Source organism: Perognathus longimembris, chromosome 7, assembly GCF_023159225.1.
Source record: "Perognathus longimembris pacificus isolate PPM17 chromosome 7, ASM2315922v1, whole genome shotgun sequence".
In the NCBI taxonomy this organism is placed as follows: Eukaryota; Metazoa; Chordata; class Mammalia; order Rodentia; family Heteromyidae; genus Perognathus; species Perognathus longimembris.
In genome coordinates, this window is record NC_063167.1 from 73,182,076 (window position 1) to 73,209,424 (window position 27,349).

Genomic DNA, 27,349 nt, shown 5'->3' on the forward strand with positions numbered 1-27,349 from the left:
GCATCTGTATTTCAACCATGTAGATTCTCATGAGACTAATAAAGAAAAATGGATTAAATGCATCACTGAAACTAGAGTGAATGTGGGAGAAAAATGAGGGAGGAGGTAACAAGTTGCCATATGTATGAAACTATAACCCCTCTGTACATCACTTTGACAATAAAGAAATGAATATATTAAAAAAATTAGAGCAAACGAAACTTACCTCTATCATGATTTTCTTGCTTTCTTTAACCAGTACTGGGGTTTGAGCTCTGTCAGGCCTGGCACTGTCCCTGGCCTGGCTTGTTCATAGCTTTTTATTGTCAAATAAACGAGTCTGCTGATTTTGAACCACGATTTGCCTGGCCTCAGCTTCTTGAGTAGCTAGGATTTTAAGTGTGAGCCACTGGTGCACTGGTGCCTGACTTCAACAACTTTATCAAGAAGTATTCTGATGGTCTCACACTTGTAATCCTAGCTACTCAGAAGGCTAAGATCTGAGGATTGTGGTTCAAAGCCAGCCCAGGTAGAAAAGTCTGAGACTCTTATCTCCAATAAACTACTTCAAAAAAGCCAGAAGTGGCACTACAGCTCAAGTGGTAGAGCACTTAGCCTTGAGAACAAAGAGCCAGAACCTGAGTTCAAGCCCCAGAATCGGCCAAAAAAAGGAAGTGTTTTTGGTAAATAAATCCTAAGAGGATTTATATATCAAACAAAGGGAAGTGTTTTTGAGCCAGGCATTGGTGGCTTACACTTGTAATTCTGGCTACTCAGAAGGGTGAGATCTGAGGATCATGGTTCAAGGTCAGCCTGAGCAGGAAAGTCCTTAAGCAAAGTTAACCGGCAAAAATCCAGAAGTGGAGTTATGGCTCCAGTGGTAGAATGCCAGCCTTGAGTGAAAAAGCCAAACAGGAATGTAAAGACCTGAGTTCAAAATTCAGTACCAGTAACAAGAGAGGTGTTTTCAAGGTGGCCATAGCTCAGTGGTAGCATACATACCCATCTTGGGCTAAATCCTCAATCCCCAGCACACTCACATGCACACATACACGCAAAAGGAGAAAAAAATGCAGTGTTTACTTCAGGGCAGTCTTGTTGCTACTGATCATGTAACTAGGCACCTGTGCACAGTAGTTATGTCCTATAAAAAGGAACATCAGGGCCTAAAAATATGGAAATGAGTGTTGTGAACCTGTCCTTTCTCCCCCAGTACAACATGTACCTAGAACTGCTTATGACTAATGTACACAGCATCCTGATAGCACTCATGACACATACATGAATGTGTCACTCGAAGACATAACTGAGAACACTTTCCAATCTGAGACTTGCTAGGGTTAGAAAACAAGTTCCTCGTCAAAATCCTTCCTTTACCTTGAGGACCAGAGTTGGGCTCAAAGTTCTGAAAAGCACTTGCGATAAATGCTGAACATGAAACGTAATACAGAACTAAGGAAACTTACCCAATTCATAGCCATTTCTTCTTCTTCTTCTTTTTTTTTTTTTTGCCAGTCCTGGGGCTTGGACTCAGGGCCTGAGCACTGTGCCTGGCTTCTTTTTGCTCATGATAGCACTCTACCTCTTGAGCCACAACGCCACTTCCAGCTTTTTCTGTTTCTGTGGTGCTGAGGAATCAAACCCTAGGCTTCATGTGTGCTAGGCAAGCACTCTACTGTTAAGCCACATTCCCAGCCCCTCATAGCCATTTCTACATCCTTGACTTCAAATAATTGTTTTATAAATTAAAACAGTTATAATAGAAGAGTCAAGGAGCTGTGGCAGTAGGGACAATATGTCATTCTAGAGTCTCAGGTTTCTTAATTCTTCAGAGGACTAGTAATTGGGAACTCTGAAGGAAAAAAATGAATTTTTTTTAGCAGGGGAGCAGTACCATTTAAACTCAAGGCTTCATGCTTTTCAGGCAGCTCTACCACGAAGACAACACCTCCAGTCCTGTTTTGCCCTATTTTTAAGGTATGGTTTCACTTCCTTGATCTGCCCAACCCAGCTGGGATAACAGGTATATGCTACCATGTCCAGCTTTCTTCCACTGAGATGAGCGCCTCATGACTTTCTACTCCAGCTAGCCTGAAGCAGTGATCCTGCCAACCTCAGCCACACACATAGTGAGCTATTAGTAGGGTACCACCACGCCCAACCAAAAGGTTGAGCAAGGGGCTTGTGAACCTCTCTGCCTGGGCTGGCCTTGAACCTGGCTTGATTCAGACTGGGAACTTTTACCATGGGCTCTCCTGGTGCTTATACCTTCAGACTTCAACTGCTCTCCTGGGTCTCTAGCTGGCCAGTGAAGAGCTTGGCACATCTCAGTCCTCCTAAGTGCATGAGCCAATTCCTTATGCTAGATCTGTTTTACAATCTGAACACATACCACATTGGTTCTGCTTCTGTGACTGTTAACTCCTTAACATAAACTAACCTTGAACCAAGGAGTCTCTTATAGGAAGAAACCCTAAAACCACTACAGATTCATTAAGCAAAATAAGTCCGGGAAATAGTCAAATGAGCCCATGTCCTCTATCAGTGGGGGGGAAAAATGAAGAAAACTTAAGATTACCTAGTGTGGTGCCTTTTGCTATATTGCGCCCTGGTAGCTGATACCCAATGAGCACTCTTCTGTCTCTATACTTTAGGAAATGACTGACAACTAGTGCTCTGAAGTTAAAATGAAAAATGAAACTGCCTATTTTGGTATCTTCGGATACTATTAGACCAATGTTTCCAAAATATCAATCTCCTTGAAGACTTTACATGCTCCAACTTCATCATCGCCTTCCTTTATCTAAGCAGTGGCCAAATAATTAGAATAAAATCTTACCTCTCCTCATCCCCAATTGAAAAGCACTGTGTATCTCACACTACGTCAATGTGTATCTCAGGCTATGTTCTAACAGGCTGATCACAACAAGCACATCATCTCCCCCAAAGAAACAATCACTATGAGGCTTATGTAAGGAGTTTCTTTTATCCCTCCTGGGCTATAAATGAATCATGTGTCTGTCACAACTTTTACATGCAGCTGTAGTTCAGCAGGCTACTCTTCCACTTTATCCCTTATCCTCTGCCAAAGAGCAGACAAAGATGTCATTAACTCCTTTCCTCATGCCCAAATCAGTGTGTTAAAGTCAAACAAAAGCCAAATGAAAGCCAGGCACCTGTATTCTTAGCTATTCAGGAGGCTGAGGGTTATGGTTTAATGCCAGCCCTGGCAGGAAAGGATGTGAAAATCTTATCTCCAACTAACACAAAAAGCGGAGGTATGGCTCAACTGGTAAGAGTACCAGCCTTGAGTGAAAAAGCCAAGTGAGAGTGTGAGGCCCTGAGTTCAAGCCCTCCTATGGGCACAAAACCAGAACAAACAAAAAAAACCCAGGAGTGACATTCACCAAAAACAATGGCGATTTTGCTCTGTTAATTATAACCTGAGAGGCAGACATGACCCAGACTCCTCAATGCCCTTTCTAGTAGCCAGCACGTCAGCCATCCCCACTGTCAATCTGAGACTTGTAAGTTCCAACAACATTCTTTACTTTCTTCATTTATTTAATTTTCAACACTTAAAGAGCATCTGTGTGGACATTGTTAGGCTTGGAAAGTCAGGCCTATCTTTCCCAGGCCGAGTTATTTAGGGCATGATCACATTCATCAGCTTGACTCCAAGCACAGCCAGAGACAAGCCGAACAGGAAAAGCTTCAGAGATGAAAAATGGGCTTTAAAATTAAGACAACAGAAAATTCCAATTTCTAAAGAGCAATAAATTATCAAAAACACTGAATTGGCTATAGAAGCAGTAATGAAGTAATTCTAAAACAAAAGACAGTAAACAATGAGTTGAGGATCATTAAAAAAAAATCTCAGAACTGAAGATTTCAAACATCTTTCCATATCTATACGCTGCCCACCTCATCCCATCAACATTAAGATTCCCAGCACATGGCATGCTGGTTCTGAGGAAACTGCTCCTCTTGAAATAATGTCTGAAAACCAAAATGAGAAAACCTAAGTGTGCGATGATGGACCAGTTTTTCCTTCCCACTGTAATTTTCTTCAAGTTCTTGGAGGATCAAGACAAAACAAACTCAGTAGTCTCTGATTCCTAAATTAATCTTACCTCACTCACTGCTAATGTGGTCAAAATGCTTTTGTATGATTAAGACAAAGGGATTTATACTGGTAGGACTTTAGGGCACTAGTTCCTCTGTGTTTGCTGTGAAGTATGTTCATGGTGGGGAGAGGCAGGAAACATCCATCACCAGACAACAGGACACACAGCAGGACCCTAGCTAGGCTTTAAGGAACTGATTCTATTCAGGCAGGAACAAACCAACATAATTGTTTCACACTTATAAAATATCACTCTGAATTCAGGAACAAGAGGCATTTGGTTGAAGATACAATTCCATCTGGAAGAACTAACTTTCAATTTAGAGAAGAAAACACTCATGGCATTCATGGTATGGGTTGGGGCTTCTTATGTGATTCCTATATCCATCTACTATGTTTGTTTTGATACAATTTACAGCTATGGTAATAAGACTACCACAGACAGCCCTGGTTCAGGTATGGTCTTTAGTTTCAGAAAGTCCATCTGTCATGTAGCTGGCTGTCATTGCTAAATCTGTTGCTTGCAGAGGCCTCAGAGTTCTGGGTTTGCCGGGTAGAGTCCTCACCATTTAAGCTCTTCCTACATACAGGGCAGGTGTCATGCTGAAACAGGAAGACACAGAGTCCATGTGAAGAGCCTGACCTTACAAGGTCACTCTAGCAGGGCACAGAGGCTGTAATCAGAAGAATGGCTGAGATTAAGAAGATTGGGGCTGGGAAAAAAGTTCTCAAGACCCCAGCTCAACCAAAAAACAAAACAAAACCAACAAAAAAACACCTATGCACAATAGACCCTAAAAGCCAGAACATCCAAAGTTAAGAGGTAACAACTAGAAAGTCAAAAAGGTCCTGCATCCTCATGCTGGGCTCCAAGAAATGATGGCAGAATATCTCCTGAACAGATGTTAAAGCAGGACTGATAGGTCCTAGATGGGTGAGCTAGCAATAGCTGACATATACTAACAAAACAACTAGAAAATCTGACTTCAGAGCCACCCCCAGTCACTACCACTTTTCCATGTGGTCTCGAGGAAGGGACTGTAGCTTTCTTTAAAAGGACATGGAGTAAATATTTTACTAACTCTGTTGTAACTACTCAACTCTGCCCACATTGCACAAAAACAGCCACAATTTGTAAATAAACAAGTGTAACTGTATTCCAATAAAACTGCTTTTTACAAGAACAGGTGGCAAGTCACAGTAGCCTGCTCCTGGTTAGAAAAGTTTGAAAGGAATAGTAACCTAACAAAAAGGACATGTGGTCATGGAAGAGAGATTTAGGGACTAGAATTTGATCTATATGGCTCTCGTGAACTGCCTATGTCCCCTTCACATGCCCCACCCCAGGAGAAGCTGAGATTTCACAGGCATCTCACCAGTTCTAGCCATGGCACGATACAGCTGCTGTGGAAGAGGTGACTGCAGGGAAGCTGCCGGACTGCTTCCTCAACTGTGTAATCTTCTTTGCATACTGGACATTCTAGGCCCATCTCTGTGGGAGGAAGAAATACCTCTTAAAGTAAACAAGCAAAGACAAGGAAGAAAAACTCACCCAATGTGTCTACCAACCCAAGAAATGCATAAAGAAGGAACAAAAATTTAGCCAGAGATGGGCCGGGAATATGGCCTAGTGGTCAAGTGCTCACCTTGTATACATGAAGCCCTGGGTTCGATTTCCCAGCACCATATATATAGAAAACGGCCAGAAGTGGCGCTGTGACTCAAGTGGTAGAGTGCTAGCCTTGAGCAAAAAGAAGCCAGGGACAGTGCTCAGGCCCTGAGTCCAAGGCCCAGGACTGGTCTCTCTGTCTCTCTCTCTCACCAATCCTGGGGCTTGAACTCAGGGCCTGAGCACTGTCCCTGAGCTTCTTTTTTTTTTTTTGGCCAGTCCTGGGCCTTGGACTCAGGGCCTGAGCACTGTCCCTGGCTTCTTCCCGCTCAAGGCTAGCACTCTGCCACTTGAGCCACAGCGCCGCTTCTGGCCGTTTTCTGTATATGTGGTGCTGGGGAATCGAACCTAGGGCCTCGTGTATCCGAGGCAGGCACTCTTGCCACTAGGCTATATCCCCAGCCCCCTGAGCTTCTTTTGCACAAGGCTAGCACTCTACCACTCTACCTCTTAAGCCATGGCGCTACCTTCAGCTTTTTCTGTTTATGTGGTACTAAGGAATCAAACCCAAGGCTTCATGCATGCCAGGCAAGCATTCTACCACTAAGCCACATTCCCAGCCCAGCCACTTTTTTTTGGTACTAATACCAGCCTGCACGCGGTCCTTGAGTTCATTCCTACAAAGCTGGTGTTTCTACCACTTGAGCCACAGCTCCATTTCTGGCTTTTTGCTGGTTAACTATAGAGTCTCATGAACTTTCCTGCCCAGGCTGGCTTTGAACCACAGTCCTCAGATCTCATCCTCCTGAGTACCTAGGATTATCAGTGTGAGCCACCAGTGCCTAGCTAAAGCCACTTTATCTTGCTCTTTTCCAAATCATGCATCTTCTTTCCATGTTGCCGCTGCCCTGAAGTCCTCTGTTGAAGCTGTAAGTTAGAAGCTGGTCTGGAGGTGGTGCTACTGAATTGCACAGGCCAACTATAGCTAAGACCTCCAAATAAAGTGGCACGAAGCACTCTTTCCACAAAGGAAATGGTCACAAACTCTACTACAGGAGCACACTCAGAGATGCCCAGATTTGGGCTAATAGTATCAGCAATTCTCCATCCTTAGGTGGCTGGACATAGATAGGCTCCCTGGCCCAATGGATGGCAAGGTATTTAGAGCAGGATTACCACTTTCTTTCATTGGTATCTTCACTACTCCCTAAACTTCAACTTTTTTTGTGTGTGTGTAAGCACACATGTACACACTCATATACTTGCTGGGGCTTGAACTCAGGGCCTGTCCCTTAGCCTTTTCACTTAAGGCTGGAGCTCTACAACTTGAACCACACCTCTACTTCTGAATTTTTGCTGGCTAACTGGAAATAAGAGTTGCTCAGATTTGTCTGCTTTAAACCTTCATCCCCAGATCTCAGCCTCCTGAGTAGTGAGAATTGCAGGCGTGAGCCACTAGTGCCACTCTAATTCTTTTTTTGGCCAGTCCTGGGCCTTGGACTCAGGGCCTGAGCACTGTCCCTGGCTTCTTCCCGCTCAAGGCTAGCACTCTGCCACTTGAGCCACAGCGCCGCTTCTGGCCCTTTTCTGTATATGTGGTGCTGGGGAATCGAACCTAGGGCCTCGTATATCCGAGGCAGGCACTCTTGCCACTAGGCTATATCGCCAGCCCCCACTCTAATTCTAACTTAACTTCTCATGCCAAGTCTATTGCCATAGCCTGCCAGGTAGTGTCCCTAATTTCAAGCCTTTAAGAATCCAAATTTAAGTACGGGTGTGGCATAGTGGCAAGAGTGCTTGCCTCGAATATATAAAGCCTTGGGTTTAATTCTCCAGCACCACATATACAGAAAATGGCCAGAAGTGGCATTGTGGCTCAAGTGGCAGAGTGCTAGCCTTGAGCAAAAAGAAGCCAGGGACACTGCTCAGGCCCTGAGTCCAAGCCCCAGGACTGGCAAAAAAAAAAAAAAAAAGAATCCAAATGTGTACTATACTTGGTTACCAGTAATTTCCCTGGTATCAGCTTCCTAGTATATCTCAGCTTGTCTTTACTTGGATTTTCAGCTAAGGACTAAGACAGCACATCATCCCTTACTCAAACCAGTGCCCAATCCCTACTCCCATTTCCTAGCGCAGATAGCACTACCTTTATAGGTAAAAGTTGTGAAATCTTAAAATCATCCTTGGTCTTTTCCCTCCTGCATCCCATTATATCACTTAAGATGAAAGCCAATTTTTTTTTTTTTTTTTTTTTTTTGCCAGTCTGGGCCTTGGACTCAGGGCCTGAACACTGTCCCTGGCTTCTTTTTGCTCAAGGCTAGCACTCTACCATTTGAGCCGCAGCGCCACTTCTGGCCATATATGTGGTGCTGGGGAATCGAACCTAGGGCTTCATGTATACGAGGCAAGCACTCTTGCCACTAGGCCATATTCCCAGCCCATGAAAGCCTATTTTTTTTTTTTTTTTTTTTTGGCCAGTCCTGGGGCTTGGACTCAGGGCCTGAGCACTGCCCCTGGCTTCTTTTTGCTCAAGGCTAGCACTCTGCCACTTGAGCCACAGCGCCACTTCTGGCCATTTTCTGTATATGTGGTGCTGGGGAACTGAACCCAGGGCCTCATGTATACGAGGCAAGCACTCTGCCACTAGGCCATATCCCCAGCCCGATGAAAGCCTATTTTTAAACGAACTCCTAAACCTACGCTTTCCCTTGTCAGGCCTGTCACCCTCACTAGACCCCACATGCATAGACCCTGTGTCTGCTGTCTCCCCCTCCTACTCTATTTAATCTACTACTTTCCCACTAATCTCTCCCAATGACCACTTAAATTCTGATTCCTTCACTTAAGGACCCACAAAACTTACTACCTACAACATTCAGCCTCATCGTCCTACAGTTTCAAGTTCTCTACAAGGTCCCATCTGGTCTAGTCATACCCCACTATAATTCCCCAAATCAGATTCGATTTTAAGTCTAATAAGGCCATATCCTATACCTAACTTAAACAGCATGTCTATGCTAACATTTTTGTTGTTGTTTGTTGTGGGGCTTGAACTCAGGGCCTGAACCTACTCCTGAGCTTTTTTGCTCAAAGCTAGTCTTCTGCCACTTTAAGTCACAGCACCACTTACACTTGTCTGGTGGTTAACTGGAGATAAAAGAGATAAAAGCCCAGGCTGGCTTTGTGCCACAATCCTCAGGTCTCGGCCTCCTGAGTAGCTAGGATTACAGGTATGAGTCACCAGAGCCTGACTTGTACTGATATTCGAAATTATATCATAATACTTTACACATGCAGAATGATCTAAGAGAGTGCATTCTATTTTTAAATCTTTGACTATAAATTTGAAGTTCTGGGGAACCTAACACTCAATTCAAACTCAAGTCCCTTATCACTAAATCCCATACAAATAAAATAATGTCTATGTTTAAGGTATGTAAGTGCACCTGACACAAATTCCCAATTTCTCATGTTTTCTTTTTCTTTTCCTAAGACCATTATCATCTGCCCAACACTATTTGTAAATCATTTAGTAAATTTTTACTTCTAGTAATAAGTTATACTCATTAGAATCCAGTCTTGTATATCACTGCACCCATTTATTTATTTATTTTTATTTTTGCCAGTCCTAGGTCTTGGACTCCGGGCCTGAGCACTGTCCTTGGCTTCTTTTTGCTCAAGGCTAGCACTCTACCACTTGAGCCACAGGGCCACTTTTGGCTTTTTCTGTGTATGGGGTACTGAGGAATCAAACCCTGGGCTCCATGCATGCGAGGCAAGAACTCTACCACTAAGCCACTTCCCCAGTCCCTCTTTGCACCCTTTTATTCCCAGTAGCACTTAGAAAAAGAACACAGCAATTGCCCAGGCAATACTTCATATAACTTTTTTTTTCTTTTTTTCATCGGTCATCCGGCTTGAATTCTGGGCCTGGGCATTATCCCTAATTCTTCAACTCAAGGCTAACTTTCTACCACTTGAGACACAGCTCCACTTCCAGTTTTCTGGTGGTTAATTGGAGATTAGAGTTTCATGGACATTCCTGCCCAGGCTGGATTGGAACCACAATCCTCAGATCTTAGCCTCCTGAGTAGCTAGGATTACAGGTGTGAGCCCAGGCACTGGGCCTCATATTACTTATCATATCTAGTAGCCAGATAGGAATTTGGGGGGACCATAGCTTCACCAGTAGAGTGTTAGTATTGGAACATCCTGGAATTTTGAACATAGGTCAGTGGAGTGACAGACTAAACATGAAAATGAACCTACCAACTTGTTCCTGAGTTACTGTCACTGTTGGAAGAGATGTGATCTTTTCCTTGTCGGCTGGTGGAGGCCCTGTGTTTTCCAGTTGTCCTAAAAGCTACAGATAAAAGAAGCGGGGGAGGTACAGAAAGAAGAGAAGAGTGAGGAGAAGAAGGAAGAGGAGGAGGAGGAAAAGAGGAAGAAGGAAGAGTGGGAAGATGGGGATGAGGAGAGGTGGGGAAGGAGAAGCAGAAACAGGCAAACATTTCACTATTTCTGGAGAGATAGCTGCTCCAACAGAGAATAGTACAGTTATTAAAGATGTCAGTTTTTCTTAACATCTGCAAGCTCTGAGAGCCCTAGGTTCCCCTCCTTCTACGAGAGTACATATTATTGCTTTACAACCTCAGAGTAACATAAGCATCAGTTTACAGAGAGGTCCAGGATTGCAAGGACCACTTTGGGGCCCAGAGCAACTTTAAACAAGTTGATGTCGTGAATAAAATTACAGGTTAATAGAAAGTAATACTTAACTGGTCCAAACACTTCTCAGCTGAAAGGAAGAAAAGGAATCAAAGTATGGAGAGCAGCACAGAATTAAGTCAAGAAGTAGGTAAATTACTGTTGACTAGAAGACCTAGATATGAACAACATGCTTTCTTTTCCCATCCATCCACCAGGGGAAATGAAACAACCAATCAGGGTAAAATGAACAGAAACAGGAGGAAGCAATATACAGGGACCAGGAAAGTGGCCCAGGAATGCCTTTCCTCGGCTTCCTCCTTCTACCTTGTCCAACAAGCAGAAATCCATGCTGCCATGTGTGAGGCCCGCTTCACAGGATTGAGCAAGAAGCCAAAACTACCATGTACTGTTTAGTCTAGGAGAGGTCTTCTCTTTCTCATCATCTACAAATCTTGGGCCAACAGATACTAAGCTAACTCCATAAACCATTTACCTATTCAGTCCAATGGAAACCCCAAAGCCCCAAATAATATAGAAAACACAGTGACTTATCACTTCAGAAAGAAAGCAGGAAGTCTGGGGAACCACAAGCCCCACTGATGAGACCCGCTGGGAAGGCAGCTCCTCACCTGGGTTACAATGGCATCAAGCCCTGTCTGACCCCAGGCATAGTCCCCAGGGTTGGAGTGCAGCATCCCGCTCCTATACATGGGACAAGAAGACAGCATTAGAGGGAGTGACAAGCTCGGCCTTACACCTAGAAAACAATCTAGCCAAGAGATCCTGTTTGCACTCAAAGCTGAAAAGCCACTAGTTATCTAGATAGAACCAAGAAGCAAAGACAGGCTGAGAATATGGCTTAGTGGTAGAGTGCTTGCCTAGCATGCATGAAGCCCTGGATTTGATTCCTCAGCACTACATAAACAGAAAAGGCTGGAAGTGGCACTGCAGCTCAAGAGATAGAGTGCTAGCCTTGAGCAAAAAGAAACCAGGGGCAGGCCTCAGACCGTGGGTCCAAGCCACAGGACTTGGGGGGGGGGCGGGCGCAAAGAATTTTTCTGTATTTTCAAGGTCAAGCCAATTATCTAGAGATAGTTTCTTATTCTCCACAAATTTTTCTAAACTGGAAGATAAAATGTGATGTTGTCTAAAATATCATGGCGCTCCAGAGCAAAAGGAGTGATTCATAGCCGGTAGGTTAAGAAAAGTTTGTCTTTCCTCTGCCCACTTACATTAAACAGGGATGGAGCTGCTTTTTTAGGAGCTCTTTAAAAATTTAGGAGATTTTCCTTCCAGGCTTGCCAGAATCTGCAGCAGCCCTCTCTCATTCCAAGAGGCTGCACATGGTACTGGAAAATGAGAAGTTCTTTAGTACAGAGCAATGACAAAAGGGAGTTGGCAGCACTCCCTTCTTGTGCTACTGGTGCAGTGCCCTGGAATTGGAAGCTGGAAAATGGACTGAGTGTACAGAAGGACTGAAGTCTCTCTGACCAAAGAAGCCTTTTGAAGCAGAATGGAATCTTTCTGCATATCTAGAGGAGAAACGTAAATCAGACACGAAGTTTGACAGAGATCCTCTCATTGCCCATGTCAACACAACACTCAGATTGGAATAGAAAAGGAATCAAGCCATATCCAGCTCTCAGAACATCTTAGACGTTTCCTGAGCCTGACAATAAAAAAATAAGTTCTAGCTGGGCACTGGTAGCTCATATCTATCTGTACTTTTAGCTACTCAGGATCACTGTTTGGAACCAGCCTGGGCAGACAAATCAGAGAGATTCTTATCTCCAACGAATCAGCAAAAAGCCAGAAGTAGAGGTGTGGCTCAAATAGTAGAGTATCAGTTGTGATTGAAAAAGCTGAGCGTGAACTCAAGGCCCCGAATTCAAGTCCTAATATCAGCACACACAAAAAAAGTTCTGATTAAGTTTGGGCTCAGCAGACAATGGCAGTCTAACAGCCTTCCAGTCACTTCTATAAACTCACCTATGTAGCTTTTCTTTCCTAATAACAACTAAAATGATATAAATGTAGCAAAGTGAGATAGGCACCATTAGTTACTTACCAAGAAAAAGGGTGAGGGGATCCAGGAATTGTAGAATTTGCAAAGAATCCTGCAAAGATCTGTTGTATTATTCTGTTAAAGGAGAAAATAATGAAATAAGACAACACATGAAAATACCTGACTAATCACAAACTATTGCCTCAAATCACATGAGATGTCACTGTAGCAATCAGTCTGCCACCTAGTGGTATGCACTTCTGTTAAGACAACTCCCTGTGAGAGCTCTTTCATCTTACGGATTAGCAGATCTTTGTGAATTACACTATTCAAACTATATTCCTTGGATTTTGGTACTGTGAGGACAGTTAAAAGGGATACTAAGCCAGTGAGATTCTGGATCCACTCCCTTTTAACAATGGTAGTATACGTGTTTCACACAATGGGTTTTTGTCTAAGCTATTAAAGGGCCTTTTTTGGAAGTTTGAGAACAACTTTTTTTGTTTTGGTTTGTTTGTTTTGCTAGTCCTGGGCGTTGAACATTTCTGAGCTTCTTTTTCTCAAGGCTAGCACTCAATCACTTGAGCCACAGTGCCATTTCCAGCTCTTTCTGTTTATGTGGTACTGAGGAATTGAACCCAGGGCTTCATGCATTCTAGGTAAGACTCTACCACTAGGCCACATCCCCAGCTGAGAATATCGTGTTTTAAGGGTGTTTCAGATAACTACAACATGAATACAAACACATACATATCAAGCTAACCATTTAAGATGGTACATGCATCCATTTCTTTTCCTAATGAGTTGGTCTTTGTTACCCAAAGAAATATTGAGGTGATATCTCAGCAAAAAACAACAACAACAAAAAAACAACCAAAGAACTGAAGGATGCAGGTATAATTCAGAGGAGGTACACATGTCTAATATGTGTGCAATGTATGAGGTCCTGGGTTCAATCTCCCAGCTTCTGGAGACTGCTAGTAATCCCTGTCATTCCTTTGCTTACAGACACATTATCCCAACCTCTCTCTCCATCTCCACTGGCTTTCCTCCCTTTGTCCTCTATGTCTGTGGTCTAAATGTCTCTAAAATTAACAGCCATTGGACTACAGCCCATGCTAACCCAGCATGATCTTGTCATAACTTGTATCTCTGAAAGACTATTTCCAAATAAGGCCACATTCACAACTAAGATCTGAACATATTTTTTGGAGGTTACACAATGCTACCTACTATAGTAGTGCCCTTCAGCCATTTCAGCAGAAAACCAAGGTCCAAGAAGACTATCCAGAAAAGATTTGTAGGTGTGGCATTTGCCTAATAGCATGCATGAATCTCGATGCAATTCACACTGGCAGAGAAACACATGAGACACACCGCTCCTATTAACCAGCAAAAAACTGGAGGTCTGGCTCAAGTGGTAAAGTATCAGCCTTGAGTAGAAAAAGCTAAGCAGGAGTAGAAGGCCCTGCCAGCACTGGTGGCTCACACCTGTAATCCTAGCTACTCAGGAGACTGAGATCTGAGGATCACGGATCAAAGCCAGGACAATAAAGTCTGTGAGACTCTATGCCAGACTGATCTCCAATTAACCACCAGAAAACCAAAAGTGGTGCTGTTGCTCAAGTGGTAGAGCGCTAGCCTTGAGCACAGAGAGGCTTGGGGACAGAGTCCAGGCCCGAGTTCAAGCCCCAGGACAATTAAAAAAAAAAAAAGAGTATAAGGCTCCGAGTTCAAGCACATAGTATCAAGACACATACACACGCACACACCACTACCACCACCATTAAATTTTTTTTTCTTTGTTAAGTTTTGTTTCTTGGTTTTACTTTTGACACTACTGGTTTGTTGTTTTTGATTCAAGGCCATTTCAGCCACACCACCAGCCCTTTTTGCTTGATCTTTTTTTTAGACAGCGTTTCCCTTTTAGCAGACTGGAGCTGCAATACTGTGATCCTCCTATGTATGCCTCCTGCATAGATAGCTAAGATACCATCATGTGCTACCATCCCTGGCCATCTGTCATATTCCCAATGATCCCATACACAGAGGCAAGCATCTGGTTTTTCATTTGCTCTCCCTATATGTTCATAACTAAGCATTTATATATTAAAGACTTTTTTTTTTCTGGTCCTGGGGCTTGAACTCAGGGCCTGGGCACTGTCCCTGAGCCTCTCTGTGTTCAAGGCTAGCATTCTACCACTTGAGCCACAGCACCACTTGAGCTTTTTCTGTTTATGAGGTACTGAGGTATCAAATTCAGGGCTTCATGCATGCTAGGCAAGCACTCTACCACTAAGCCACATTCCCAGCCCCCCAAACACATTTTTAAATATATTGCTTTCCCTTTCTCTTTTGGAGAATAATGTAGTATGAATGTATATGTCTTTTTAAAAGCATGTTTGGGCTAGGCACACAGCTACACATCCTAACATCAGAAAACTGAGAAAGCAGAATCACACGATCAAGGCCAACAGGTAACAAATGAAATATTTCAGCACATGTGACTAAGACTGCCTAGCCAGAAAAAAAAAAAATCCTCTCTAAAGAAAAATCAAAAGTCTACAGCTGTTACCATTTTTATACAAAACTATATTTAACCAAAAGTTATTAGGCACATCAAATGAAAGGGCCAGTAACAATAAACTAAAAAAAGATAAATAACAGAAATAAGCCCAATGGTGGTAAAAGGACAATGGAGCTATTTAATAGGAAGGCAGAATTAGTGTTGTGAAAATAAGCACACTTCCAAAGGTAATCTACAAATTCAATGCAACATCCATAAAAATCTCAATGTCATTCTTCACAGAGATAGAGACAAGAGTCCAAAATTTCATATGGAACCACAAGAGGCCCTGAACAGCCAAAGCAATCCTGAGCAAAAAAATTCCAGACTTCAAACTGTACTTGCAGAGCCATAATGACAAAAATAGGTTGGTACAGGCACAAAAACAATCCTGAAGACCAATGGAAAAGATTAGAAAAATCAGAAATGAAGTCATATACATATAATCATGTGTTTTTTTTCTTTACAAAGAAGCAAAAAAAAATGTTAGCAAAAAGAATCTTCAGGGGCTGGGAATGTGGTTTAGCGGTAGAGTGCTTGCCCAGCATGCACGAAGCAAAGCCTTGGGTTCAATTCTCAGCACCACATAAACAGAAAAGGCCTGAAATAGCACTGTGGCTCAAGTGGCAGAGGGCTAGCCTTAAGCAAAAAGAAGCCAGGGACCGTGCTCAGGCCCAGAGTTCAGGACTGGCAAAAGAGAAAAGAAAAGAAAAAGGAAAAGAAAGATTCTTCATAATATGCTGAAGAGCGAAAGTAAGTCCTTGACTGTTATTTTGTACTAATATTAATTCAAAATACATGATAGCCCTTGATGTAAGACTTGAAACTTTGAAACTACTATAGAAAGGAATAGGGAAACATTAGAACTCATCATCAGGGCTGGGGATATGGCCTAGTGGCAAGAGTACTTGCCTTGAATACATGAAGCCCTGGGTTCAATTCCCCAGCACCACATATACAGAAAACGGCCAGAAGTGGCACTGTGGCTCAAGTGGCAGAGTGCTAGCCTTGAGGAAAAAAAAAAAAAAAGAAGCCAGGGACAGTGCTCAGGCCCTGAGTCTAAGCCCCAGGACTGGCAAAAAAAAAAAAAAGAACTCATCATCAAAAGCTCAGCAAATAGGAGAGAAAATTGACAATCGGGATTGTGTCAAACTAATTTCTATACCATATGTAGTTAACTAATCTAAAAAGATAGCCTACAGAATTGGAGTCTTTCCAAATGTATACACACACACACACACACACACACACACACACACACACATCTCAAGGGTCTAATAAGCAAAATATACTAAGGCTTTCAAAAAAGAAAACCCCCAAAGAATCAATAATCCAATTAATAAATGGGCAAAGAAGCTAAGCAGACACTTCTCAGAAGTAGTAAAAACAGCCAATTAATACATGAAAAAATGTTCCATATCCCTGGCCATATAGGAAATGCAAATCAAAACAACACTGAGTAAAGATACTTGTATGTCCATGTTCATTGCTGTATTTTTCACAACAGCCCTGATGCCCTATAATAGACAAATGAATCCAAAAAATGTGGCACCTTTACACAATGGAATTTTACATAGCCATTAGAAAGAATATTGTGTCATTTGCAGGAAAACTGATGGACCTAGAATAAGCCATGTTAAGTGAGGGAAGTCAAGCTAAGAGAGACAAATAGCACATTTTCTCTCATATGTAGAAGCTAGGTCTAAAATACACGGGGACAGGATAAATTATATAGGACTCTAGGCATTCACACACAGTAAGATCAAAGGAGGATACTCTTAGGGGGAGGACAAAGGCACCATGCCTCTGTGCCTCTGATCACACAAAATAATATTTATCCAAATGGGGCTAGGAATGTGGCTTAGTGGTAGAGTGCTTGCCTAGCATGCACAAAGCCCTGGGATCAATTCCTCAGTACCACATAAATAGAAAAAGCCAGAAGTGGCGCTGTTGCTCAGGAGGTAGAGTGCTAGCCTTGAGCAAAAAGAAGCCAGAGACAGTACTCAGGCCCTGAGTCCAAGCCCCAGGACTGGCAAAAAAAAAAACCCAAAAACCAAAAACTGTCATTATGTTTAATGTACGAGGTGAATTTCCTTTGGCGTACACTATATGGTTACTGTCTATGATTTTGGCATACTAGATAGTGTATATATGCTTACCTGAACTAGGAAAGAGTAAGAAAAATGAGGGAGGGTGTAACAAATATGACAAGAAATGTACTCACTACCTTATTATATAATTGTACCCCATCTGTATATCACCTTGTCAATAAAATTTAATTAAAAAACAAACAAAATAATATTTATCCAAATGAAGAAAACAAAAATGAAAAACAACATTGAGATTCTACCCTCATTGCAGTTAGAATGGCCAACATCTTGAACAACAACAAATGCTAGTGAGGACTCATGGGGGGATGGGTAGAGAGAACTATTATACTCGTGGTGGGAATGTAAATTAGTGTAGCCACTATGGAAGGCAGTATGAAGATTCTTTTTTTTTTTTTTTTTTTTGTGGCCAATCCTGGGCCGTCAACTCAGGGCCTGAGCACTGTCCCTGGCTTCTTTTTTGCTCAAGGCTAGCACTCTGCCACTTGAGCCACAGCGCCACTTCTGGCCATTTTCTGTATATGTGATGCTGAGGAATCGAACCCAGGGCCTCATGTATACCAGGCAAGCACTCTTGCCACTAGGCCATATTCCCAGCCCCAGTATGGAGATTCTTAAAGAAACTAAAAACTACCCTATGATCCACAGAAACCACTCAGGCATTTGTCCTAAAGATTGCAAGGAAGGATACAAGAAAAAAACCTGAGTACCCATAATCATTGCTGCACTATTCACCTTAGCCAAGCTATGGAATCTGCCCAGATTCCCTACAATGGATAAATGGATCATAAAAAAAGACAGACAGACAGACACACACACAGACACACACAAAATGGAATTTTATTCATCCATCAGGAAAAATAATAGTATATCATTTGCAGGAAAATGGATGGACCTAAAAAAAGTTATGTTGAATGAAGTAGATCAGGCTCAGAGACAAAGAATATGTGTTTGCTCTCAAACCTGGAAATCAGATCTATGAAAACACATACAGGACCATATGCACATATACATGATCAGACTGACTAAAGGTATAGTATATGTAGGAGTAAATTCCAGTTATTTAACCTCGTTGAACAATTAACAGTTTTACAAAATGGATACCACAGGCTAAAGCATGTCTTGTTTAAAGCAAGGGAGGGGTTTAAGGAGCCAGTAGGCAGATGAATGGGAATGGTGGGCAAATCCAGGCATAATATTCAATGCTCATGTGAACTTGGGGGGACGGGGGGGGGGGGGGGGGGGATAGCCGGGGAGGGGAAGATGGAAGGAGTAACATTGATCAAGATGCCTTGTACTGCCAGGGAACAGTGGCTCACACTTTTTCCCCCCTGCTGGTCTAGAACTTGGTCTGGGTATTGTCCCGGAGCTTTTTTGCTCAAGGCTATATTGCTCTATCACTTGAGCCACACCTCTCCACAAATGGCTTTTTTGGTGCTTAATTGGAAATATTTCCTGGTCCATGCTGGCTTCAAACCACAATCCTGAGATCTCAGCCTCCAGAGTAGTTAGGATCCAATTCCAATCCCAGCCCCAGCCCCAGGACCAGTGTGTACACACACACACACACACACACACACACACACACACACACACGCACACACAAACTCAAAAATTGATATACTGAATTAAAACCCCTTTGTACAACTAAAGCTAATAAAAAATAAATATACACCATATTATCTGCAGAGACACCAATGAATACACTTGTGACGTTCCTCCACCAATGCTTAAGTGTTAACTACTTGAGGAGCAAGGAAACAAGGAACACAAGCACTGATCCCAATGGAGACAGTTTAGTAGGTGGAAGGAAAAGTAAGACATAGAAGAGTTTAGATGAACTTTAGTCAAGAGGCTCAATAGTGGGACCCGAACAGTAAAGAAAGTAATCTTTTGGCATATGATACAGTGTCTTACACCTCTGACACTATGAAAATAGTCTAAGATTTCACTGATTTTTCTCTTGTACAATAGCAAACCAGATTTTCCCTTCCCTAACTTAAGGAGTATCTATAACTAACTTTGAAATATACAAACATAAGAGGATAAGGGCCAACAAAAATCCTGATGAGAGCCAGGTACCAGTGGCTCAGGCCTATCATCCTAGAGACTCAAGAGTCTGAAAGATCTGAGGATCTCAATTCGAAGCCAGTCCGAATAGGATTGGAAGCAAAGCTGCAGCTCAAGTGGTAGAATAACCTTTATCACAAAAGCTCAGGAACAGCACCCAGCCCTGAGTTCAAGCTCTAGCACTGGCATAGATAGACTAGAGACCTATACTAGGCTTTATCAGACTGCATTGATCTCACTCATTAGTTATTGGGTGTAGATAGTCAATTTAGCTTCATTTTGATTCTGTCAATGTATCTTCACCTTGTCCATAAAAATGAGAACCTTATAAAGACTAGATAATGCCAACACGAACTTTACTGAAAATACCCTTAAGGAGAACTTAAAAGCAAGAACTCACCCTTCAATAGCTGGAGATCTGTCAGGACGAGAACTTCCCCGAGACCTGTATCTCCGAGTCATTGGCAGCCGTGGAGGCCGACTTGGTCCCCAGAAGTCAGTGTGAGTTTGGTGACCCCTCTCATTGGCTCTATTATCATGGTCCAGTGGGTTATTACTTAGAAATGGTCTAAAATCTTGAAAAAACATTGTGTGATCCAAATGGCCCCAGAGCTAATAAAAAAACAGAAATAAATCATGTGAGAAATAATTTTAGCATTTTAAAAGTTAACAGCCCCCAAATACTGGTTTATCTCCCCAAATCTATGGGAGAGAAAAAAGTCTTTAAAATGAATACAGGAGCCTAGGGATATAGCTTGGAGGTAAAGAACACTTAGTAGCATGTACAAGGTCTAGAGGTGACTCAAATAGATAGATGATTGATAGATAAGATAGGTAGGCAGGCAGGTAGGTAGATGGATAGATAGATGTGATACCCTTCATTTTTGCCACAAGTTGCATCATTATGAGAAGGCAGAGACAAAATACGTTTCTTGATGCCTGTATCAGAAGGGGCCACATCTGGCCATGCCAAGGTACAGGAATGTCTGATGAAGTCATTCTGGGATACATACTTTTTTTTTTTTGGCCCGTCCGGGGCTTGAACTCAAGGTTTGGGTGCTGTCTCTGAGCTTTTTGTTCAAGGCTAGCACTCTACCACTTGAATCACAGCTCCATGTCTGCCTTTTTTGGTAATTTATTGGAGATAAGGTCTCACAGATTTTCCTGCCTAGGCTGGCTTAGAGCCTGAGATCTCAGCCACCTGAGTAGCTTGGATTACAGGAGTAAGCCAGAACCTGGCAGTATATACTTTTATCCGTAAAAAAGGCTGGACTAGAGAGTTGGGTTTGAGAGGAGAATCATAAAGCAAAGGGTAACTGAGGGAAAATAATATCTTAAAATAATTATATCTATACATCAGATACTTCCAAAGATCTATAGACTACTACTCCAGTTACCAAGTATGTTAACACTAGAGGAACCTGATTGCTTATATAAATCAAAGAGAAATGCTACACAGTATGTACAGGTCACAAAACTCAGGTCTTGAAGTGCTTACAGTCTCAATTCCTGACTATTTCTTCCAGATCCACACATAAGAATAGCCTCCTCATTCAGAGAAAGGGGCAGCAGCTAGTAGCATGTTAAGCTAAGACAATCACAGACCCACTCCAGCCTGTACCACCTAAAAACCTACTAAGGGGTTGAAGGAGTGGTCAGGTGCCAAAGCATTATCCACTAAGGGAAAGCATCAGATACCAAGTTCAAGTCCAGGCCTCAGGAGAGGGGGCGATCTGCTAAATCAACTAAGTTAAGGAGTTTCATAGGTTTGTTAGATAATGGTGTTTTTTGCCTTTTTTCCCCCTCCTCAGTATACAATTAAGTTTTCTGGTTTCTGAAGATATTTCCTTTCTTATCACCCCAACTATTTCCCGGTACTCCTGTGTAAATTAATCTTCTCACTCTCAAGCATCTTTCTTGGCTTGATTCTTTCCTTTTTTTTTTTCTCATTCCTTTTCTCTTGAGACAGGGTTTTTTTCCCTATGCATCCCAGGCTGGCCTCTAACTCTTGGTCCTCCAGTCTCAACTTCCTGAGTGCTAGGATTTCAGGTACATACCACCAAGCCCAGTCACTTTGTTTAGCTTTTTTATAGTATAAATATACCACAATTTGCTTACAGACCCACCTGTTGATAAGATTGGGAGTGTTTCTAATTTCTATTGTGAATAAAGTTATTATGAACATTCATGTACATATTCTTACTTTCCTCTTGGGTAAACAACACTTACGAGTGGAATGCTGGATCATCAAGATGTGTTTTACATTTTTTAAAATTTTTTTTTGGCCAGTCCTGGGGCTTGGACTCAGGGCCTGAGCACTGTCCCTGGCTTCTTTTTGCTCAAGGCTAGCACTCTGCCACTTGAGCCACAGCACCACTTCTGGCCGTTTTCTGTATATGTGGTGCTAAGGAATCGAACCCAGGGCTTATGTATATGAGGAAAGTGCTCTTGCCACTAGGCCATTTTCCCAGCCCCTACATTTTTAAAAAAGTTATCTTGTTTTCCAAAGTACTTGTATATCATTTTTCACATTCCAGTTTTAGTAGTTCTACAGCCTCACCAACATTTAATATGCTATCTTAAATTTCAGCTAATCTGACAAATGTGCAGTGGTAATTTGTTGTGGTGTTAATTTTCATTTCTCTAATGACTAATTACTTTAAGCAGCTCTCTGTATATTTATTTGCTATGTGAACACCTTCCTTGAGGGAAGCAGATAGTTCAAATCTTTTGCCATTGAACCAAGTAGAAATTAATATTCCATTTTAAGAGTTTACTGTATAGTCCTTTCCTATGTAAATGACCTTTAAGTATAGTCTCCTAGTCTATGACTTATCTTCCCCACCCCACCCCCGAAGTCCTGGGGCTCAGACTCAGGGCCTGAGTACTGTCCCTGGCTTCTTTTTACTCAAGGCTAGCACTATACCATTTGAGCCATAGCTCCACTTCCGGCTCTGTTTAAGTGGTGCTGAGCAATCAAACCCAGGGCTTCATGCATGCAAGGCAAGCCCTCTACCCCTAAGCCATACTCCCAGCACCCCTTATCTTTTAATTTCATGAATAGAAGTATTTTATTTTGATGAAATTCAATTTATCAGTTTGCTATTTTATAAATCATGCTTTGTGACACATATGAAAAATCTTTGCCTCACTGAGATTACAAATGTTCCTGTTTTCTTTTATAGATGTTACTATCATCCATCTTGAGTTAATTTCTACGTGGAAAGTATGTATTCAAGTTCTTATTTTGATATATAAATATCCAATGTATAAAATTCTTTCACTTAAAAGGCTGTTTTGCAGCCTCTAACTCTTAGATGGGCCACAGTGCCAACTCATATGAATAAGAATTAAATTTTTTTTTTTTTTTGGCCAGTCCTGGGCCTTGGACTCAGGGTCTGAGCACTGTCCCTGGCTTCTTCCCGCTCAAGGCTAGCACTCTGCCACTTGAGCCACAGCGCCGCTTCTGGCCATTTTCTGTATATGTGGTGCTGGGGAATTGAACCTAGGGCCTCGTGTATCCGAGGCAGGCACTCTTGCCACTAGGCTATATCCCCAGCCCAAGAATTAAATTTTTATTTCCACTTGTCTCACTGTTTTCTTTCTCAATATGTTCTAAAGTCAGAGGTTGAAATAGTATCAATGATAAACCATCACATGTACTCAGATATGCCTAATATAGATTAATACACACAAAAGAACTTAAACTAATAAAATATATATCTATGATACAGAAATAAGTCATAAGACATGTAACTATATGGAGACACAAGAATAATATTTATCATATAGTTCTAAATTTAAAAAAAAAAATGTCAGTACTGGGGCTTGAACTCAGGGCCTAAACACTGTCCCTGGCTTCTTTTTGCTCAAGGATAGCATTCTACCACTTGAGCCACAGTGCCACTTCTGGCTTTTTCTGTATATGTGGTGCTGAGGAATTGAACCCAGTGATTCATGCATGCAAGGCAAGCACTCTACCACTAAGCCATATTCCCAGCCCCTATTTTTTCTTTTTTTTTTTTTGGCCAGTCCTGGGCCTTGGACTCAGGGCCTGAGCACCATCCCTGGCTTCTTCCTGCTCAAGGCTAGCACTCTGCCACCTGAGCCACGGCGCCCCTTCTGGCCATTTTCCATATATGTGGTGCTGGGGAATCGAACCAAGAGCTTCATGTGTAGGAGGCAAGCACTCTTGCCACTACGCCAAATTCCCAGCTCCTATTTTTTCTTAATCTACTTTTTTTTTTTTTGCCAGTCCTGGGGCTTGGTACTCAGAGCCTGAGCACTATCCCTGGCTTCCTTTTGCTCAAGGCTAGCATTCTACCCTCTTGAGCCACAGCGCTACTTCCAGCTATTTCTGTTATGTGGTGCTGAGGAATCAAACCCAGGGCTTTGTGCATGGTTGGCAAGCACTCTACCACTAAGCCACATTCCCAGCCCCTACTCACATCTTTTCTTACCTAAATTTTACCTCATTTTGAGACTTCTCTACGAGGTCAAAGTCTTAATAATGTCTAAAATGCATTAAGCATTCAGTACAAGGCACACACTGGGGTCTACACACCTAGCACACATTAATTTATTCAATCCTCACAATATCCCTATGAGATATTATTATTCTCCTTCCTCATTATTTTCCCAAAGTGGGGGGAGGAGAGAGAAGGAGGACGGAAGAAAGGAGGGTGGGAAAGAGAGAAAGAAAGGAGAAGGAAGGAGATATTGAGAGAAAGGTATTAGGAGAGAGACATATCAAGATTGATTTGAAGGAATTTTGCTCAGGTTATACATCCAGTAAGTGGGATCCAGGATTTAACTCATGGTAATGCGGTTCCAGGGACTAATTTCTTAGTCACCTCTGTGTGATCTAAAAGATCTCTTCCTCTTACTTTACTTGTTACACATACCCCACAACCAGTGTACTATACTCTGCATACTCTTCCTTGTTTCCCTATTTTTTTCATATGTGTTTGTACTTACATGCCAATTAAAATTTAAGTTATTTGTCAGGAAGGGAACCACGGTATTTACTTCTAGCATTCTATTAGAAGTATGAAAACACTGAATATAAAACAAACTTACCTAATTTTTCTGATAACTTCTATATTATAAGGATAATTTTTTCCAATTTTGAGATGCTAAAGATCATTTTAAAAAGAGAATAATGTATATATTGAGGCACAATGGCAAAGGAACTGTACCGAGGGAGAACTAGGCATAATTATGCCCTTGCCACAAACCCTATCACTGCTAAAGAACATGAAGTCACCAACTATGACTCAGTTACTTTAACACCTGAAGGAAGAATAGCTCATGCCATCCATGTCAGATTTAGCATTACTAAAGTTAGAAAACTGACCACATATATTTATTTTTTTTCTTACTCAATGCATATCCTCCTTGTGAGTCATACCTATAAAACAAGACAGGCCAATCTATTTCCATTTCCTAAGAGAAAATACTTGAAATCAAACCAAGTTCTTCTCTGCACATCTACAGTAAGAAACTGACAATCTTTGTTATCAGAAATAGCACACAAAGGGGAAATGCTAAAATCAGAAAGGCTTCAGGCCTTTCAAGTATATTCAATTTTAAATGCTTTTCAATACATCAAAATGAGAAAAACAGAGTTCAAAAGACATGATGTCTTTAAAAAAAACTCATTTATTACTAAGGTAGTATGGAATTAACAAAAAATGTAAAACTAGATATTACTGCCATAACCATAAGCAAAAGAAAAGGCCATTAACAAAACAAGAGTCACGTTTCTTGACTCTAACACCATGAAAATCTGGGGGACTGAAGTTCTGCAGGAAAATTATCCACCATCCTCAAGGCAATTCTCAAAGAATATAGAAGATTGAAGCTGGGCTGGGAATGTGGCTTAGTGGTAGAGTGCTTGCCTAGCGTGCATGAAGCCCTGGGTTTGATTCCTCAGCACCACATAAACAGAAAAAGCCTGAAGTGGTGCTGTGGCTCAAGAGGTAGAGTGTTAGCTTTAAGCAATAAGAAGCCAGGGACGGCACTCAAGCCCTGAGTTCCAAGCCCTCAGGACTGGCCAAAAACAAAACAAGACAAAAGATTGAAGCTTATTGTTCTTTTTTTGGGGGGGGGGGGTGGGGTGCCAGTTCTGAGCCTCTTTTTTGCACTATTCCTGAGCCTCTTTGTGCTCAAGGTTAGTGCTCTACCACTTGAACCACAGCGCCACTTCTGGTTTTTGAGTGGTTAATTGGAGATTAAGAGTCTCACAGGGACTTTTCTGCCCAGGCTGGCTGGGGATGCCAATCCTCAGATCTCAGTCTTCTGAGTAGTTAGGATTACAGGCATAAGCCACCAGCACCTGGCTTTAAATGCCATTTTTAAATGGTACTCAGGATATAGATGGATGGCCTAGTGCCCTATGTTCAAATAACAGATTTTTTGTTTTTCTAAAAATAAAGATGAATATGCAACATACAAACAAGATGAAACTAATTCAAGACCCTGAACCTATACCTTAATCTATATATTGACAAGACCTTTAATCTATTTATTGACACGGGGTAAATTCTAACAACTAGTACTTTAGAGTATTGAAGATGGCTTTGCTGCAACTTAGCTAATGTTTCATCTTGGTCTGCTCTTTCTATACCTGGCTGTCATGACACTAAAGCAGAAGCTCTACATCATTTCAAAGGTAAAATAAACTTTTTACTCTTAGGCCACATTCACAATAAAGAAGCAGGAAAGGAAAACACTACCAGGTTTAACACGGAAGAGCTCAAAACTGTTACCTTTCTTGTAATCAAGGATTTTTCAAAAGCAGCACATCAAAATGCCAGCAACTGAAGCACAGATCTTTCCCAAGGCTACTCTTGCTCACATTTTTCTTATATATATCCATCTAAACTTAAATGTTTTGCCACACTGGGTAGTGATTATCTGTCATGATTATAACATCCACCCACTTCCTAAAGTATCCTCATAGCCAAGGAAAAACTTACCTCGGCAAAATGTGTTGATGTGCTATTGTCTATCCGGCTGCCACCACCACCTAAAAAACTAAAGAGAAAAAGAAATGATGGCAATTCTATTCCCAGAACAAGCTCCCTGCCCAGAAGCTAAATATAGAATGGCATAATGAGAACAAAGCTCAATAAGGAAAACAACTCATCCCAACAGGACCCACAGGAGAAATTATAGAGCAGGTCGTTCAAGCCTGTAATCCTAGCTACTTCAGAAGGCTGACATCTGGAACAGTTCAAAGCCAGCCTGGGCAGACTTGTCTTTGAGATACTATCTCCAATTAACCAGTAAAATGAGAATGGAGGCCAATGGAGAGCTGGTCCAAGCCCTAGTGCTAGCACAAGAAACAAATGGTTCTCATTTTTTTACTTTGTACATGAAGACTGACATGTAGCTTATGAAAAATATAACAAGCTACAAAATCAAGTATTTTTCAAGTGAATAAATGCTAAATCAAATGAAAATTTGAGGGAAGGGGCAGCCCCATAAAGAAGAAAGACATTGCCAGTAATGTAATTCAAATATGACTTATCAAAATAAGAAAAATGCTTATTCTAAAATAGGCTAAGAAAATGGAATGCTGTTTCACTAAACTATTCAGCTATCAGATTACTGATTTTGAGGTTAATTTTTTGGGAATGTTTAAACACAGTAATACAAAGGGTAATAGAAAATTGAGCAGATAGAAAAGAGTTCAATAAATATTTCTTCTTTGATTATCCTACCCACCCTACTTCTTCCACTTTATTCAAACCTGATGTCTCCAAGCAAATAACACTCTTCCATACCACTCTGACTTTGGTTCTAAATTCTACCTTGTAATATTATAAATAGCTAGGATTTTCCTCATCTATTTCAACCCTTTTCTCTCCTTTCACAAACATAAATTAATAAGAAAAAGACTTATTAATGCCTCAAACATACTTAAGTGCATATTATGTGTCAGTCACTAGAGTATTCATTATCACATCCTATACTGATAACTCAAAAATGTAAGTTGAATTAGTAACACGTGTACATGATAAAATGCCTATTCCCAAGGACCCTGAAGAATAGAAAAATACTAAATACCACTAAATATCCCTAAGAAATTTGCAAAGAAACCGGATAACATTCTGAAGGAGACAGAAAGAATTATAATAACTGTTGACTATTATTTCAAAAGACAAAACAT

At 41.5% G+C, this 27,349-nt stretch overlaps 1 protein-coding gene and 1 long non-coding RNA gene across 4 annotated transcripts in view; both read right to left on the reverse strand.

Moving 5' to 3' along the window:
• Positions 1-3,522: 3,522 nt before the first annotated feature.
• Positions 3,523-27,349, reverse strand: part of Rnf115 (ring finger protein 115) — a 37,166-nt gene continuing 13,339 nt past the window's right edge. For all 3 annotated transcript variants that reach the window (XM_048351907.1, XM_048351908.1, XM_048351909.1), the window contains 7 exons: positions 26,154-26,211; positions 19,574-19,785; positions 12,493-12,564; positions 11,054-11,126; positions 9,984-10,077; positions 5,482-5,597; positions 3,523-4,708 (listed from right to left, as the gene is read on the reverse strand). In XM_048351907.1, the coding sequence (XP_048207864.1) occupies positions 4,577-4,708; positions 5,482-5,597; positions 9,984-10,077; positions 11,054-11,126; positions 12,493-12,564; positions 19,574-19,785; positions 26,154-26,211 (757 nt within the window). In that variant the 3' untranslated portion in view covers positions 3,523-4,576. The remainder of the gene's footprint in view (positions 4,709-5,481; positions 5,598-9,983; positions 10,078-11,053; positions 11,127-12,492; positions 12,565-19,573; positions 19,786-26,153; positions 26,212-27,349) is intronic.
• On the reverse strand, positions 16,230-19,550 carry LOC125355506. The gene is made up of 3 exons (XR_007211667.1): positions 18,712-19,550; positions 17,547-17,551; positions 16,230-16,260 (listed from the first exon to the last, which is right to left on the reverse strand). It is a non-coding gene; the product is annotated as an uncharacterized LOC125355506 (long non-coding RNA).